The sequence below is a fragment of the Coloeus monedula genome (genome assembly GCF_965178545.1).
Source record: "Coloeus monedula genome assembly, chromosome: 5".
NCBI lineage: Eukaryota > Metazoa > Chordata > Aves > Passeriformes > Corvidae > Coloeus > Coloeus monedula.
Window position 1 is genome coordinate 62,943,255 of NC_138785.1, and position 19,465 is coordinate 62,962,719.

The following is a 19,465-nucleotide window of genomic DNA, read 5'->3' on the forward strand; positions in this document are numbered from 1 at the left end:
CTACAGCTGATCTTCAAACACACTCAAGGTTACATCTGCATTCCTCTCCGCAGAACAATCTGCGTTAAAAGCATTAGAAGACCCAAATAATTTCATTAGGCTGAAAGAGAAACCCAACCCTCTCTTTTCCAATCAGTTCTCATTTCAGAGTGAGAAAAATAATCCAGATTTTTTATATCCCAGCAAAACCAGGACACCATTGCCTATTCTGGGCTGAGTGGTTTGGTGTCTGCTCCATTCCATGGCAAGAATTCTGTATTATCAGCCATATCTGCAGCTGGAAAGTTAGATCATCAACTGAAATGTGGCTGACTGAGTTTCAAGGTCCAACTCCAAAGAATCTTGAGCCACATTTAACAATTATGTTAAATATTCAGACACAATGGGCAGTTCCAGCTGAAGAAACTAAGAGAGACCAAACAAACCCAGAGCTTACTTAGGTTGCAAAATTTATCAGCTGAACACAGTGAGGACCCAACCCCATCTCAGAGCAGGCTGCCCTCACAAATTACTGGGCAGCTGAGATACTTCCTGGAGGTATGGATCCACACATGGATTTCAGAGAGACTCTATGTACTTAACAAGGGCAGGTGAAAGCTTGGCATTGCTAACCTGCGTATTAACTACCATTGCATTTCTGGAATAGAAGTCAAAAATTCACAGCAGTTTCAGGCTCTCATCCTCTCATGCTTTTAGTTGTTTAAATAGTTTTGATGCTTACAAGTGTTAAAAGGAGATTTGCATCTGAACTAACAAAAACACAGAAAAACTCAACAAAAATACCCACCAAAGAGATCACAACTTGGTTAACTGTTGCTTTAAAAATAGATACATATTCAAAATTTTGTGTCCTCTCCACTTTTGCCACTTCTGCAATGCAAGTGACACTAGAAATGGAAAGGCAGAGTGAAGGATTAAAAAGAAAACTGCATAGTCCATGGATGAAAGTGTTCATATTTGTTTCTATTATAATAACCTGAATCATAATAACATAAGTAGTCACGGATATATAAAGAATCAGACTTTTAATCTGATGGCATATTCTTAAGGAGCTCTGAAAACAAGTAGGCAATTAATTATTTACCAGATAACCATAATTATATTTCTGTGCATCAAATTGTAGCCTCTGGAGACCAAGCTTCTTAGGTCACTAGTGAAAATGTTTAGCAATCATGAAAAAGGCTTTGATCCTTGTGTACATCAGAGTGCTCATACACACTACGTAACTTTACAAACCTTAGAGACCCTCATCTCCACTAAGCCAAGGTAGGACCAGCAGAGCACATGGACATCTCTGTTACAGTTTCCCAGGCCATCAGTAACACATACTTCAAGTTCTTCACCTAACAAATACTCTCTCAGCTCCTGCATTTTATAGCCTGGTAAATCAGGAGTTTCTAATTATGCGACAATTTAAGATCATTTACCTTTTGTAATAGAGAAAAGGGACACATGAACAACGCATAACAACCACAGGAACAGAATGTGCTGTGCTTCAGCATTAACCAACAGGCAACTGAGAAGCAGCAGGTCCTCATTTGCACCATGCAACATCGGGCATATTTCAGGTTTCTGTGCCCTGCAATCCTTAAAAGCGTGGCTGTCATTGCACTGACTAGGTATGGGGAAAAAAGGTGTAGAGAACCTTCCACCGTTCATGGTCTCAAAAGATTTCCACTGTCCTTATCATTACCTCTTTTCTTGAGAGACCCTACTTACCTTAAATATTTCAGAAGAAACTATGATTGAACTGTTTGAAAAGCAAATATCTTCAATTCAGAGCAAAGAAATTTTCTACTTATCTAATCTTAGTGAAGATAAAATGGCAGAATTTAATAATTAAACACTCCTCTACTACAGCCTGACATTTAGAGGTAACAGATTCTGTTCACAAAAGATTTCAGGTCAGCACTATCAAGAAATCACAGTAGTCTAAGTTAACAAGCATGCAAAAAAAGCAGTATTTTATAAAACCAACTTTATAAGTCCATCTTCAAGGTATAGGTCTGCATAGAAGGAATGGTCATCATTGATAATTCTTCCACCTTTAATGAGCAGACGGTCACTCTGGAGGGAAAAAAAGGGAACAAATGTGGGTTTGTTGAAATAAATAAACATAATAATGTATTTCTGATACTAAATATGCTCAAATCATAAAGAAAGCCATTAATATCAAACTCTACCCTATATAAAGATGGGTTTATGTGGGTACAGGGACAGTGGAGAGGAAAACCATAGTTTCACTGACTTTATTTCTGACTTTTGGAACATGAGACCTCATGGTCATCACAGTTTGTTTTGCTCAAAGCAGAAGTCACTGCACATAGAAGCACTTAAAATGTCAGTATATCCCCCTTTTACCACCTCATTGCACAAAGGCCAAAAGGGAAAAAGAACCCCCAGAAGAAATTGCCCAACACTGCAATGGCCAAGCTGAGCTCAACTGGCACTCCTGGCACCTCTGGAAAAGTAACAAAGCTTGGAATTAGAAGAGACAAGGTTGTAAGAGGCCACTTAGCCCTGCCACGTAGAAATTCCTGACCAGGGAAGCTCCTTTAAAAACATTGGCTCAGCAGGGACAACTACTAGGCTGCTCCCACGCAGCAGCTAAGGGACGTGGCCCACAGCTCGTGTCTGCTGTGCTGCGTTACGGACCCACAGCTGAATGTGGAGTTTCTAGTGGGCATGAAGAATTAATTATAATCAATTTGTGATTTCTGCAGGTCAAAGGCTGTTCATGAATTCGGGCACTCTGTGCTGAGACACCCTGTGCCATATCTCAGTCACTCCATGAATGAGAACAGCAGGCAGCCTCCAAAGTTTGGTTCACCTGAAATACCACACAAACAGCACAGAGAGCCACCACCTCCTTGTATTTTCTAAAGTGCCAGGAAGCAAACATTTTTTTTTTCCCAAGGATTGCTCAAAATACCAAGTCTGCAACTGTTCACAACAATTGTCTGTTTATATTTTTCTCTATTCAAGTGGTTACATTCTTTTCTCAAAAACTACATTTTATAGAAAGCAAATTTTACCAGGGCATATTCCTGAGAACCAGTATTTAAACTCTCTCATTGAAGAAGTCATACTGGAAATGCCAGCACTCTACCACCTGCCCAAAGACAGGGCAAGTTTATAACTTCAGTGCTCTTCTGGATTTAGCTGGGGTAGTTAATCTTCCTCACAGTAACTTGTATGGGGCTGTTTTGGATTTGTGCTGGAAACAGTGCTGATAACACAAGGATGTTTTAGCTATTGCTGAGCAGGGCTTAGAGAGTGAATGTCTTTTCTGCTCACCACTAGTAAAGAGGCTGGGTGAGCACAAGGAATTGGGAGGGGGGTAGCTGGGACAGCTGACCCCAACTGACCCAAGGGATATTCCACACCATATGGCATCATGCTCAGCAATAAAACTCAGGGGGAGGTTGATGGGGGCAGCACTGCCTGGGGACTGGCTGGGCATCAATAGGTTGGTGGTGAGCAACTGTATTGTGCATCACTGGTCCTTCTTGGATTTTATTAATCTCTCTTTTTAATTTTCCTCAATATTTTCCTTAATAACAATAATTGCATTATTATCATTACTATTATTATGATTACTCTATTTCCATTACCAAATTGTTTTCATCTCAACCCACGAGGTTTTCCACTTTCACCCTTCTAATTCTCTCCCCCATCCCACAGTGGGGTGGGGTGGGGGAGAATTGAGCAAGCGGTTGTGTGAGGCTGAGTTGCCAGCTGGGGTTAAACCATGACAAGTACATAATACTTTGGGAAATAATTTTTCCAAGTGACTGTGAATGCTGGAAAACTCTTAAAGCAGTCAAAACCATTTTTTCCCATTCGTACATAAAAAGGCCATTTATTATAAATTATTTCCTTGGCTCACCAGACAATAACTCAGAATCTCCAGTTTGTCCATATTTTATACTCCTCAGTCCTGATTCAGTTCCTGGTTTAATTACAGGATGACTCAGGCATATAGACTATGAATGTCCCGAGTTCCCAGTTTAGAAAACAAACAAGTTGATACATTTCTTAATCTATAAACCCAGGACAACAAAAACAATAAAGTTCTAAAAATGTATTCATTAAAAAGCGCTAAGGCAGAGATAGGATTGTTACAATGTAACCTCTGTTATACACTGCATATTTACTTTTTAGCTTGTATTTGAACAATTTTGCAGGTTCAAAGCCTTTATAGCTTTTTTTATCACTCTAGAAAAAGGAAAAAGGGAGAAACAGACATTTTTAAGGGAGAAAGAGAGGGGAAAAACACATTTTAAAAACAGTGCACAACAAAAGAGTATGCACACAGCAGGTCTGAGGCTTTTCTCCACATGCTACAGCAACAACACGACCTGGGGGGGAACCAAGGCACAGAACTATGATGACATATGTCCCCAGGACCTGCCTCAGACATTGTTACCCTCTCATTAGAGAATGGAGATCAATGCAAGTCCTCCATCTGGAATTTGCCAGAGCAGGCTCCCTCTTTTCTTCCCAGCCTCTCTACTGTCACTTGTAACAGCAGCACGACTTGTGAATCAGCATCCAGAATAGTAATGTTATTTTGCCATGTGCTGGCAGTTGCACCTCCTCACTATGATGATTTACTAAGCTGCCTGCTGACCTGCGGGGACCACCATCTTGTGAGCTCTTTTTAAGCTCATTCAATTGCCTTCCTAAACATTAATACTGTCCAATTACAAGAGGCATGAGCTTACTGATACAGGCAGGCGGTGTTCCCAGAGCACTGCATCTGTCACTGCAAACGCGTCAAAAAATCTGCACCCTCATCAAAAAGTTCTACTATTTACTTCTTTTAAAACAGGAGAAGATGCATAATAAGTAGAAACAAATGTAACAGGCAAGGAAAATAAGACAGACTAAAATAAAGATGAAGCACGGGTCCAGAAAAATAACTGTAGACGTAAGGATTTTATACGTTTTTACATATAGATATACACATTTAAGTAAAAAAATTAGGTATTAGAATAAGCTAATCTAAAAAAGATACAAATGCAGTCTTAAGAAAACACTCAATATGGAGTCAGCCATTAAATTAAGCCTCAGTCTGTAAAGGATTACTGAACATTTAGCTACAAAGTCTTGCCTTGTTCAGAATTTTGGACGGTGTAAGAAATTCTGGTGGTGAATAAAACCTGCACTTCACGGAGACTTCCAAAATTTTAATTCTTTACACCTCAGAAGAAAATACAAACAATTCAGAATTGTTGCAAGAGCAGTTCTGCACCTGAGGCTAAGGTTCCCCCACCTGGATATAAGAAGTCATGGAAGATTAGGCTGCCAAAAAACCACACATCCCCAGGTAGACTGCCAAGCCATTGAGGACAGTGCTGTGGAGCCTTGCCCAGCTTTCATCAGAATCTGAGAGATGTGGAAACATCTCTAACACATTTTCATTCCAGCAAATGAGCAAATTCAGAAGAAAAAGAGTTTTGTTGGAACATCTCCCAACCAGCTTGATCTGTTAAGTGTAGGACACATTACAGATTGCTGCAAAGCAGAGCACCTTGACACAGATGGTGCCAGTGGGCACAAGCAGCCCAGGTGAGGTTTGGGTGCCCTGTGGACACCTCAGCAGCACACTGCGCCCAAGGAAACCAGCACTGCCTCAAACACCCTGCTCCAGACCAGGGCTGGCTTGCCCTTAGCCAAAGCAGCAGTACCCAATGCCTGTGTGCATTGACCACAGAGATGCACTTCCATGAACAGGCTGGAAAAATTACACAAAAATAAATTACTAGAAAGGAGGCATAGGTTAATATTGACAAGCAATTTGATGTATTCTTCATGAAATAAACTTTCATACAAATGGTTGGTCCACATGGAGTATTCATTCCCTGCTACAGTCTAAGCACAGGCTTCAGGAACAGGGACAGCCCCAGCCTGAAGGCAGAGGGACGCTGCCACTCCGCTACTGGCGCCTGGGGGATCCTGCACTGGTTTAGATCACTGGTATTTGCTGCAGTGAAATCTTGGACAGAAGTCTGGGCACACACAGGCTCTGTGAAGTAGGTTAGCTTCCTCGGCTATGCAGAAGGCTGTGCGTGACCAGGGGACATTTATTATTCACCAGGGGCATGATGTCAGGCAGACTGCTTGCAGTTTTCTTACCAAGTGACAAAGGTCCAGGACCAGAGTCCTCTTGTCCCTGTTCCAGGCTGGAGGAGAGACACACTCTGCAGTGCCCTGGGGAAAGCAGTGAGGGAAGGGAGGAGTGACCTGAAGCTCCTGAACTAATCCCGGCAGTGCTGGCCTGTATTTCTCCTTCTCAGCTGTAATCCCCACTAGGAAGAACACTGTCTCTGCCCAGCTCCCAGAGGCACCCTCACCCAGTCACTGACCCTCGGGCGCTCTCACAATGCAAACAGCAAGGAGCTCATCACTCAGCTCAGGAGGTGACAATACTGTCAGTCTTTCTAGGGTGGCTGCCACTTTTCTGTTCAGCTGACAGGTGTCTCAGGCACTGGTGCCCTGCCTGCTGAGCTCCAAGGGCTCCATACCAAGCCTTCAGTGCATTGCCTGGCACAAGAAGCTGCCAGCCCACCTCTTCCCAATGCAAGCCAAAAGAAGCTGCTGGGACCCCCTCCTCCCTCCAAGCTGCCAAGGACAGACAGCAGGAACATGGCAAAACAGAGAGGGAGTATTATATTGAACAGTTCATGAGGTGCCAAGATGCAAGGGGTAAAAAACCCTGCTCTCATTGACATGGAAGATGCAGAAAGCACACTGTAAATCCATGGTCACTGCAGGGTGTGGGAGCCAAGGTGTTTCTTCTCCACCCATCACTATTGCAATGATGCAACTGCATTGCTGCAATGCTGTTTGTCTCTGAGTTCTGTGCCTGGCCATGACACAGCATCGGCACAGCCACGATGCATATCTCCTGTCTCCCCTGCAGCTCCATTTTACAGGCACTCTGGCACCTCCTGGCTCAGCCTACTGCTGAGTATGATACAGCCATTCCTACTGCTCCCAGCCCTTCACCTTCAAACCCTGCACACTGCTTTCCTGGGGATCTTTTCCTAATCACAGTCTAGCTTCTCCTGCTTAACCTGGCAGCAAAGCTGCAGAGCTTAGTCTGTGACATGACAGCAATTTTCACGGCAGCAGAAGGAGATGCCACAAACTCAGCTCGTTTGCTGCAGGAGGAGAGGCTGGCTGCTCAGACTGGAGGCGGTGGCTGTCGCTCCCTCACAACTATTGTTTCACTACAGCAAGAGCAACACGAAACATCTGTAAGCTGGTGACTGGCACACTTTGTACAAACTGCCTGTTTTGCTGGGGTTTGAATCAGCTTGGCTCAGCTCTTGTGAAGCATGTCCACATTTTCATGCACACCAATGGCAAAAGGCCAGCAGAGAGAAGCAGCATCTGACCAACCTTCAGGACCACGAGCCTGAGTCCTGTCATGGTCCCCAATGCTTCACCGGGCTCCGCGCAAGTGCAACTGAAACCAAATTCCCTTGGGTGGAAAATCGCTTTGCTCTGGATTATTCGGAACTACAAACCAAATGTTAGAGCAGGAACAGTTGCAAAGAAATTTAAAATTAGCCTTTTTCCATTCACCCACTCCCCCTCAGTGCCAGAGGTATCTAAAAATACACAACAAAATTCAAATAGTTTTTAGACATGGAGTTCTCAAATCTGCTTCTTGGGACTCCTAAAAAACACAGTAACAGAAAAAATAAAACTGCCATAAGATTTACTAAACATTACTCCAAATTGGTGCAGCATGTCAAAATACAATGCAGCACAAGTTATACAAACCACACACTTCTCTACAGTATCGACACCTATGCATTGCACCTGCAGGAGCCTGTCAGAGAAAACTGCACCTCTGTGATATAAGATGGAGTTGGGAAAAAAAAAAAAAAAAGAATTTTCCACTATGTATTCTAGCCATATAAAAAGATTCCAAGAGATTCCAGTAGTAGTGTTTTCATCAAGTAGCAGCATCTGTAAAGACTGCAATTCCAATATATGCTATTACGTTCTTGCTTTTCTTCCACAAATGGAATGTCTACCTATTACATCTTCATCTCTAAACCAAGTAAACCATATATTTTTAACTACTTACAGTTTGCTTTACAATTTATATACAATTAAGTTCCGATAACATACCCAGCATACAGATCTAAGTGCTGCTTCATTCTTGGTTTGGACCTTACAATTGCTGCATTGCAGCTTTTGCCAACCAAAAATGTCTTTGCAACACTCAAACCCAGATTTTCCAGGCCTAGAGGATGAGAAAACACTCAGCAGTGATTTCACCCTCAGTGTAATTGTAAGGACTTACTAGAATATAACATTGTCCTTACATCTCCAAAGCAACAATGGCTGTTTTCTCTAAAACCCAGATTAGTCGAGAGCCCTGAAGATGACTAAGGATTTTATGTTAAATAGCCATTTGAAAACAGTTTACATTCCAAATCCACCTGCATTTAAGCTCTCTGTCTATAAAGGCATGTGGTTTAAAAGACATCAGATCAAGTGCAAGACATATAAAAAGGCATTAAGATATGTTATCATACTTGCAGCCAAGACATTACTTTTTTAGCATTTGAGAGGCAGAATTCTTTATTACTAAGGCTTTAAAAAGTCCACTGAGACTCACAAAAGACACAGAATTCAGTTTAGAGGGAAGGTACAAGAAACACAGGCTGGTATTTCTGTTCTCCTTGATTATCTAAGTCTCCAAAAGAAGGCTATTTGCAAGGAAGCTGTTTCTCAAAGGCTGAAGACCCACTGGCAAACAGTGGAAGGAGACATTCAGAGCTCCTCTGTGCTTCCAATAATTCCTTCTTGCACACTTAATTTCCCACAATATACAAGAGATTTACTTTTTTTGTGTATGTGGATATATTTGGCTGTCTTTTGTCAGAGCTGGTCAGATTCAGACCCAGCTGTGATACAACACAGTTAAATTACCTCGCTTTTAGCAAAGTACTTACAAATAAGGAACAATTTTAAACTTAATGGCAAAAGAAGGAAGATATCCTTCCCAAGAGGAATGTTTGCTTAAAATCCTTTCATAAGGATCAAAGAGCTGTAAATGGGATTTCATGAAGTACTGTCTGCTTATAGAAGATCTGCTTTTAATCAGCAGTATCCCTCCTTTTGAATTTCAGGTCTAGATTACCCTCCATAGGAAGTGGCTTTTAGTTAAGGTGAACCCTGAATCAACTCTGGGAATTCCTTGTAAAATACTCCATCCTTGAGGTATCATTTCCGATGGCCACTAATGGAGAATCTGGCTTTTAAGGTTCTTGTCTTAACAGATGCACTCAAGTATATGGCAATTAATTTAGGAAGGATTATGTTGATTGTAATAATGCTGTATCTTGGTCCATAGCCAATGTATTCATTCATCTTTATTCATTTAAAAGATCTGATATTCTTTTGTTTCCCCTTTTGAGACCTGGCTTCCCATTCAGCTGGCAGTTTCATTGCTTAATCACCCACTCTAAAAGGGCTGCTCCTACAGCTACCTACTCCATGGGGATTTCTTCACTGTAAATGTCATCTTTGCTTTGCTTTTAGAAGGGAAGCACAACAAACATCTTATTGATGACAATATTCATTGACATCAGCAGGGGTTTCACCTAAGTAGGGGCTGGAGGGTTGAAACCATTGCATCATATGTTGCTATACCCATCCCTCAGGTTACACACAGGTTACACCAATTAGAGAGGATCTCAAAATCCCAGGAAGCCATTCACAGGAAAGCTTAAACTTGGGAAGAAAATAACAGTCATTTACAGCACGGCTGGCTTCTCTGTGCCACTGAACTGAAGATGTGTTTTATCTAAGTTCTAGTCAGAAACCTGCATCAGGTTACTGGGACATATTTGTCTTGGCACCAATCACAGTCAAAATCCAACTAAGACCATATGGAATCCCTTCTCTGACGGAGGAGGTGGATGTAAGGGAAACAGAATAGTAGAAAATGCCTTTAATATGATGTTAGCAATGATAATTCATGACCAACTAAATGCAGTGGATACAATGCACATTGTTTGCACTCAGACACTTTGTGCTGTCATGTTGCCTCAATACCTGCTTTTTTCTGCCAGTGAGAGCAAGTGGTGATGCTTGCTGCCTCACCTCCCATGGTATCAGCCCTGGCTCCATTTCCACAGCTCTGAGCACTGCCTACTGCTTTAGCCAGCCACCTGCACCTACTTGGGTCCTCACTATTACACACAGGAGATTTTACACTGAGCGTAGACTTCACTGAAATCAGCAGGGACAATTATTCATAAACAATAGCTGACACCTTAAGACTCATTAGGACATGTACTACAGATGAAAACTTTTGTCTTGTGACAAGCAAACATAATCCCAAAGCATCTCTGCTTCAGGGGACAAGGCTGTCATCTTTACATGTAGCAAGATTAGAATCCTGCAAATTATTCTGCTGCTCATCTCTATTCCTTCTTTCTCACACATACAAAAGCATTTATCTCTCTCATGTGTACAAAAACCAAGTTTATCTGAACTACCTCCCAAGTGCTTCACAAGCCAGTGGGTTCTCCTGCGTCCTGCAAAGGAAAACAGAAGTTTCACGCTTTTACCACTTAAATAATTCTTGTTTCTAAAAGAAATGGCAGCAAAGCAGACAACAGATCCTGATCTCTCATCAGAAAAGTGGTTCATTGGCAGTGGTTGCTCTCAGCACTTGTAGGAAGATTCAGATAACCACCTCACTGCACCAGATGTCTTCCCAGACAGCCACTGTCCCCTTTCCAAACCTGCCCAGCTTCCAGCAAAACACAGCTCGGTTCCCTGGGGTGGCACCAGCTATGATGATGAAAATGCTGATGCCCTGCTGTGGGCACTGACTGATGAACTTGCTGTGGCAGTTAAAGGAATCACTGCCCCAAAACCTTCTTTCTGTCCCTCTGCCAAAGGTTTCAGTCTCCATAGAAATGTCCCCAGAGGGACCTACTCTGAATGTAATTTAAGTCACCATATGGAACTGGCTTGAACACTGTGGCCACTTCTTTTCCTATAGAAAAAAGAAAGGAAAAGATGTGTCACGGAATCATGGAGATGGTGGTTGGAAATCCAAAACCTTATACTGAAGCAGCTCAAGCATCTCCAGAGCTGCCAGGCTGAAGTCCAGTCCACTACACAATGTGAATTCACTACACATATGTTCATTGACAGATAAGTAAACTGAGAGGGAGCAAGTCTGTTAAAAAGACACACATGGGAACAAGTAATTTTGAGGCTTAAGCAAATGTTCAAGAGTATGAAGGCATACAGAAGTCCAAGGCTTTGGTGTTTTAAAGCAGGACAAAAAGCACTGTCTAAATCAGCCAAAATCTTGCACCAGAACAGAGTAATAACATGAGGCAGCGTTCCCATGCCTAGCACCCAGCAGGCTTTTCAAACACTTTTGGCAAGTGACAGAGCAATCCAGGTGTAGCTTCACACTGTTAAACAAAGGTGAGTGGTAAAAAAACATGATCAGGGGAGACATGGAATAGATCCAAACCTAGACAAGGACTTTGGCCCACCATTCCAGGGACTCATCATGTCTTGCACCTTTAGGACGTGTCCCCCTGGTGCCCAAAATGAACTGGCTGGCAGCTTTCACACCAGAACACCACACATTATGCCAGCACTTTGTTCATACAAACAGAAAGTTTCCATCTTGAACCAGTGTGTCACACCAGTGCAGATCCACATGAATGTATTTTTTCTCCCTCAAAGTATCCTGTTATCTTCAATTGAAGCCTACATACTTCTCATCTCTCTTCATATTAATTCTAAAGGTAACAACTAAAATTATTCTCTGTGTCCACTCCTCTGCATTTCTTCAGTCTCTCCATTTTTCTGCATCTGCTTTTTTTTCCTCATGTTGTGCCAGATCTTCTCTTTTCTTGTTATGCTCAGTAGTGAGATCCTTCCTCTGTAACACCACATTTTTGAGCTCTGTCTCTCTGTGCCTTACAGTCTGTCTATTCAGGACCAGCAGTGCCTTTCCCCCATTCATATGCCAACCTTTGGACCATTCCCACAAAGATGATTCCCTTTTTTTCCCAAGGAATTCGGGCACCATTTTCCTCTCCCAAATGCCTCCTTGCATTTGCTTGGGTGACTAGCTATTCTGCTTTTGCTCAGTAGAATTGTGTTCACACCTCCTCTTCACTGAGCTCACACAGATTATGTTTTAATGGGTGCAGTTGCTGCTGGAACAAACACGTCCTGTCACAGGCACTTTACATGCCACATGCCTTTTTTAAACTGCAATTCTGAGTTCATCTAAGCTCAGGCCTTGCTTGAAAACTGCTGACCACTACCAAAACGCAGAAGCCAAAATAATTTTGTAACACATATTTCTTTCTCCACTGATTCCCTGTAATATGCTGCACAAGAGGAGTGTAAGAATGATGTTAAAAGCAATGGGCTGGGGGGTATATCCTGGAAAATCTGGTCTGCATGAGAACATCCTGCACAACCGAAGCACAAAAGATTGCCACCTCATGCAGAAAAACACCTCGGCAATGGATGTGGTGGCTGTCCATACTACACAGGCTGAGAAATGTGCTCTTGCTCTCTTGGCCATCCTTACATTATGTACACACTGTTCCATCCCCAGCTAACACTCCTGAACCAGTGGATTGAGACCTACCCACCAAGGACTTCAACACAGTGCAGAGGACATGACTGAAGTGCTTACACTTACTGGTTCAATGCATTTCTATTTTACACCACCAGACTGGTCTGGTGCTTCAAATACAGAGGTCCTTCCCCTCCCACAGTAGTTACAAAAGGGGCCCAGTTTCTCCAATCTGACTCACAACTGAATGGCACCTTACAGTGGTGCAGTGCTGGTACTCCACTAATAACAGTAAGCCTGGATGCTGCATGAGATGCATAATGGGCAGCAGGAGAGTCACAAATGAGATAAAATGCAAGAAGCATGAATTTTCACAAGCTGAAATGGAAAGAAAAAAAAAAAGGCAGATGAAATAAAAAAAACATGTGCAGATTGGTAAATGAGAGTAGGGAGATGCTCAGTGCCAAAGGGGGCTGTCTGCAACAGTGCCTTTGCCACAAACAGTGGGAGAAAGGAAAGCAGGAATAAAGCTGCTTCGGGGAAAAGAGGTGCAGGGAGTATCAGTCAGGCCCTGCTGTCTGAAGGAGTCAGGAGGGCAGGCACAGTCAGACTAAGCACAGGGAGGAAGTTATGCCCATGTGCACCAAGAGCAGTAACCCAGAAAGGATACCACAGGGTTGTCTTCCCAAGAGTGGTATCTGCTTCCACACTGATCAGAAACCAGCTACTACCTCTTCCTTTACCATTCCTGATGCTGCAGACCTAATCCCAGAGGAAAGTTTTGGCCAGGTGCTGGCAGCACCTGTGGCTGGATGCTGTGGCTGGGTGTTATTTTTGTGCGCTCAGGACAGCTCCTGGCCACATGCAAGGAACACAGGCTTGGTACTGGAAAATCCCCAGCTAAGTATCAGCACCCAGGACACTGTCAGAAATCAGTTTCTCACTTCTCCAATGAATCCAGGAGATGGTGTAGCTCCAAAGAGCAGGCGTGTGAGTGGGGGGAAATGTTAAGAACAATAACAAATGACATTTTTATATGATTTCATCACCACTGTTGTTGCATACTTCTACAGAGCTATCACATTTCCTTAGAGCCCGGAAGACTTGAAGCTACAATGTATTGCCTTAGTGGCAGGATGAAACATCTAATTTACCACACACAGATAGATCCTGTGGGTTCTTGTAGCACAAGCAGCGCATACAAGGTCTTACACAAAGTGCCTGATTTGCTTTTGCTGGAGGAGAAGAATGGCCAGAAGTGTTAAAAAAAAAAAAAAAACAACAGTCCAGCCCTGATCCCTGCCAACTTCACTAATGTTAATTTATGCCTTTGATTTGGTCACAAAACTCAACAGTAATGTTAATGAATATTCATTTGTAGAAGCTTCAGCACATCCCATTTCAAAGAGAAAAGGCTGAGGTTTGGGCTTTCTTTTTCCCAGCAATCCTCTCCCCAGAACAGAGAAGAAAATTTGTGAGAAGTGATGTAATTAAAAGAAACTGTTGATTCTAAGGCAAAGACTCATAATTCTTCCAGTTTCTCATTCTACTCCAAACTGGAGAGCAAAGAACTAGCTATGAGTAGGAACCTGTTACACTGCAGCTTCAAATGAAGATTGAGCCATGCACAAAGCACCTGACACTCACTCAGAGGTAACCAGGGACTCTGCCAGTCCAGATATGCCCTGAGTAACTGCAATTCACACAACGCATTGAGGAACAAGGCAAGAAGAGCCATCACCCAAAAAGCCACTGCAGCACGCAGGTTCACCCTTGGCCACCAGGCACTGCTGCCTGTTGATAGCGGAAACCTGCATAAATGCAGCACTCTCGTATCATAAAACCCAGATTTTAGAAGGAGGTTGTTTCCCTCCTGATCAAATACTTCGACTGAAGGATGTTTTCTTGAATATGGAGAAAACCTCGAGGAGCTTACAAGCTTTGTAACGCCGGCTCCACTAACGCCGTTAAGCACCAGGTTTGCTCAGGAAGGTGCCACACCCACCAGGCAGCCCGCTTCTTCAGCTACCGAAACTTGCCCCGAGACACACTGTGCCATCTTTCCAGGGAAAGCTCCACGAACCCAAGCAATCTTGGAGCTCACCCCGCTTCCCCAGTCATCTCTGCCCCAGGTGCCGCAGGAGCAGTGACCCATCACCCACTGATCCAGCCCCCCAAGAGAAAAGCAGGCAGCAACCTGGAGACCAGCACCGGTCCTGGGAAAAACCTCTGCCGTGTGAGCAAGCTCCGGGTGCGATTCCTCCCACCACACCCCTACCCGCCAGCTCTGCCTGTTCTTTATCCCAGCCCCTGTATCCCCAGATCCTGTGTATTAAGGGCAAACATATACTGTATCAAAAGACCCAGGTCCTTTCTTTCTAGCTTGGAAAGCATACTCTATTGTAGCTCTGCTCGGGTACAAAAGCATCTAGCGGGAGACAGGCACCGATAGGAAGAAGATGGTTATAATTAACTCTTTGACTTCTGATCCCCACCACGCCTGATGTATTAATAGCGCGCAGAGGTGTTGGTGCTGGCATCATGGCGCTCTTTGATTTTCCACGTTTCTCCCCACGCCCACGCTCGCCCACCGCCCGTTTCTCCGCACCCTGTGCCTCCCCCGGGCCCACCGCCCCTGCCCCGCAAGGGCTGCGCTGCCCCAGCCCGCTGCGGGGGGCGGCGGCAGGGGCACGTTGTGCTGCGGTGGTCCCCTCCCTCTTTTGTTCTGCCTCGCCCGGCGGCCGAGCCTCCCCGGGCCCGGCTCCTCGGGAGGGCGGTACCCCCAGCCCCGGCCCCGGCAGCGCCAGGACGAGCCCCCGCCGGCCCTCCCTCCCCTCCCCGCCCCGGCCTGAAGCGAGCACACAGCGCTGAGCCCCGGCTGGGCGGCGGGCGAGGAAGGGGAGGCAGAACACAATAAAAAATAAAATAAAAATATAATAATGAAAATTTTAAAATAAAATTACATTAAATCAATCCGCGCCCAGAGCTCCAGCGGGAGGAGGACGGGCGGCGGCGCCCGCACCCGGCCGCCCCAGGGAGCCCCGGCCCCGCAGCCTGGGGGCTGCCCGCCGGCCCCGGGCACTGCGCGGCCGCGGCGCTGCCGCCGCACGCCCTTCCCCGCCCCGCGAACAAAGGAGCGCGGGCAGCGCTCGCTGCGCCCGGGGCCGCTTACCGTTATGTGGGGGATGCTCTTCTTGCCCTGGTAAGACATGTCGGCTCTCCCTAGCGCCGGGAGCACGCAACGAACCCGAGGAGCGAGCCGAGCCCAGCGGAACAACACCGGCGGTGCTGAGAGGAATAATAATGCGAAGCCCGGTCGGGTGATGGGGCGGGGCGGGGGCGACCCGGCAGAGCGGTGGAATGGGGGCGAAGTTCCGTCGCCCAGAGGAAGGCGAGCCCTGCAAACCCGGCACCTTTTTTTTTTTCCGGCTGCAATCAAACAGGGACGCGGCTCCCGGGGGGTCGGCGAGCGCTGCCTCTGCCGGCGGCGGCAGCAGCGCCCTCCCGGCTGCAGGTCGGAGCAGGATTCGCTCAGCGCAACCCAGGAAGCGTTTCCTTCCCTCCTGTCCCCCACCCCTCTGCCTGGCCCCCCTTCACAGCCCATCAATCCAGCCGGAGCCTCCCTCCCTCCCGTACCGGCGCTGAGAAACGCCGCCCCGCCAGCTCCGCCGCCGCCCCGCTCGCACGCTGAGGTCACCGGCAGGATCCCACGCATCGCTTGCCGCAGGGTGGGGACGGGGGATATAATCCCCGGCGGTGGGTCCTGCTGTGCTACACATGGCAGTGGCACTGCCTGCGCTGTCCCCACGGCATGGAGCCTGATGGCAATGCTCTGTGCTGTCCCCATGCACTGCCCTGCGCTGTCCCCATGGCACTGATCCTGATGGCATTGCCTTGCTTTGTCTCCATGGCACTTCCTGCTCTTTCCCCATGGCACTGTCCCCATGGCTCTGTCCCCATGGCTCTGTCCCTGATGGCACTGCCTGCTCCGTCCTCACCAACAGCTGTGACCCGAACAGCACTGTCCTGTTCTGCCCTCCCTGTCATTGCCCCATTGTCTCACACCTGCTCTGTCCTGTGCCCAGGGAGGTCACAGGGGATAACACAACCAGGCCAGGCCAGGCAGATGCTGTACCAGCAGCTGCTGGAGAGGTAAAGTGGCTAGCTGAAACCCTTCCGTGTAATCTCTGACAGTGTGCCTCCCTCCACCCAAGGTACTTGATTAACACTCTGTGAACTGCAGGAAGGGTAAAAGGCACTGCAAAGCTGTGCCCAAGTTAATCCCCCCAAGGACACACACTCTGGGGCTCTTAGCACACCCACCCCTGTGAAATACACATAGATACAAAACATGAAGCACCCAGGCCACATCCCTGACACATCTTCCCCGAAATCATTGTTTGAAGCTTGTAAAAAACTCTAGATGCAACTGCACAGGGGTCACACGTCTGCTGCTTACAGTGCACCTTCCTAAGCCAGTGGCAAAATCTTTATCCCTAACCTCCTCCCCACCTTGCTTTGGTCAACTTAGTAAGCACAGTGGTGTTCAGAGAAATAGTGTGCAGTGTGCTCACTACCCTGAGTCCCAGGCTGAACTAGGAAGCAGGGAAGATGGGGAGGCAGCACCATGGACGTGCTAGAAGATGGGGTGTGCTGTGCCCTCCCACTGCCCCAGGGTCCTGACCAAAAAATTCAGTTCAGGTGAGCTAGAAAAGAGAAGACTGCACTGCAGCTGGCAGCCTCTGAAAGCAACCCTGAGGTCATTGCAGAGAAAGCAGCAGCATCCCAGGCACAGTGTCCCACCAAGCCCTGCCTGCTCACTCCAATGTCCCACCACAGCAGACACCCACTGGGCTGCACGGGAGGCCGTGCAGCACCTGCACCCAATCCCCACACCAGAGCAAACCAGCACCCCATTCATGCTCAGATTGAAGAGGGGGGAGAAGAGAGTGGAAACTCTCCGTTCAGCCTGTGGAAAGAGCAGAGTTCAGACAAGCCACAGAGGCTCCAGGCTGGGTACTAAGGGACAGGGTGTATCCATGCAGAGGCATCACTGCAGGGCCGCATTTCTTTCTAAGGGGAAATCAATGACAGCCCGGGTTCCCAGGAGAGCCAGCCCCCCGGGTCTGCCTCCAGCCTGCATGCCACCGACAGGGCTAAGATGGAGATGCACAGCCGTCAGGGGCTGGCCAGCCCCACCGCCTCACTTCTTCCTTGAGCCTACAATATGTGTCCAGGCTGCAACCCCAGGGAAGGGGAACCCGGGGCAGAGGTTTCGGCTGATCCTCCCGCCTTCCGCGCTCCCTGCCGGGGAGACAATGCAGGCGCACAGGGAGCCGCTGGGAGCAGGGGTAGAGTCAGGGCAGCGGGCCGGGGCAGATCCTGGGGCTGTGCCCGGGACAAGCTCCGCGGAGTTTCCCCGGCGAGCCCGGGAGTGCCGCGGGCCCGGCTTTGTTCCGCGGGGCGGCGGAGAGGCGCTGAGGGACCCGAGCTGCCCTCCGGCCCACCGGCACGGGCAGGAAAGGAAACGGAGAAAACTCATCGCCATCACTTACGAAGGAAAACGATTTCTGGGATCGCCCCCTCCCGCCCCCCCTAAGCTCTGCCAAGTGAGGTAGTTTAGGGGCCAGCCGGGCTCTTCCCAGAGCATCAGCGTGCCCGGGAGGAGGGGGCCGCGCCTCCCCGACCTGCCGTGCTGAACCTCCCCCGCGAAGGCGGCCCCCAGCCCCCTGCGCGGGCGAGCGGGGCTCTGCGGCACTGCACGGCTCGGCGTGGCACAGCACAGCACGGCGCAGCACGCTCGGCTCGGCTCGGCTCAGCAATCTCGGCTGGGCTCGCCCAGCGAGCGGGGGCGGCTGCTCCTTCCCCCCCTGCCCGGGCCCCGCTCACCTGTCCATTGTCCTGGCCCTGCAGCAGCTCCTTCCCCACGGGGTATTTGATCTCCACGCCCGGGGTCTTGTCTTCCCGGTCTCCCGGGGAGCTGATGACGGAGCCAGAGATCTCGCTGATGTCGCTGGCGGTCTCGCTGTAGTTGTCCCCTCCGTCCAGCATGTCGTGCCGGCTGCCGCTCCGCGGGGTCCGGGACCCCTTCTTCCCCACGCTGTAGGCGTCGAAGTCGATGGTTTTGTTCTCATAGGCCCCCTCCACGGAGGCGAACATTCCCCCGTATTTCTGTCGCGGTGTCTGGGCTGTCGTGCCCGGCCTAGCTAGATACACAGGCAGGTCATCTTCTTTATTCCAGTTCCTCTTTCTCTCGGCCATTCTCGCTGTCCGGATCTCTCTCTCTCTGTCTCTCACTGTCTCCCTGCCTCCCACTTCTCTGCACCTTCCACTATCGGGATAGGCTGTTAGTGACCATAAAATTGAATGGATGGATGCAGCAGTGGCGGAGCTGGGTTGGCTGGTGGGATCTTTCCCTTAGGGAACTGCAAACGTTAACCTCCCTCCCCCCACCCACCCCCCCCCCGAAGGAAAAAAAAAAAAAAAGAAAAAAAAAGGAAAATAAGAGAGAAAGAAAGAAAGAGAGAGAAATAAATCCGAGCGGGATTTAAAAATAGCCGTGTTAGTAAAGAGCACGTGAAAATAAAGTACAAAGAGCGGAGCGGAGAGGGTGGCAGAGGCAGGTGATTGGAAAGCCCCTGACGAATGAGAAGAGCAGCAGCGATTCCCCGAGCGGGGACCGCAGTGAACAGCTCCCCCGGTATAGAATGATCCGGGGGGCGGGAGGCAGGGGGAGGAGGCAGGGAGGGAGCCCGCCGCATGCACACACGGCCGGTGCCAACAGGGTCCTGCTCTGCGGGCGGGCGGGCGCCGGTCACCTGCTGCTGCGTGGCTTCGGGATTGGGAAAAAAAAGGGAAACGAAAAGA

General features: G+C 47.6%; 1 protein-coding gene across 2 annotated transcripts in view; it reads right to left on the minus strand.

The window, feature by feature from the left end:
* The window catches only part of CRMP1 (collapsin response mediator protein 1), a gene marked incomplete at both ends in the record, with an annotated part of 49,191 nt that extends 30,332 nt beyond the window's left edge, over positions 1–18,859 (minus strand). Inside the window, 2 exons of one of the 2 annotated variants that reach the window (XM_082281288.1) lie at positions 1,979–2,067; positions 18,488–18,859. In XM_082281288.1, coding sequence (XP_082137414.1) covers positions 1,979–2,067; positions 18,488–18,859 — 461 coding nt within the window. Of the gene's footprint in view, positions 1–1,978; positions 2,068–15,770; positions 15,810–18,487 lie in introns of those variants that run through there. The other variant, XM_082281289.1, reaches the window with a different exon arrangement.
* Positions 18,860–19,465: the final 606 nt, after the last annotated feature.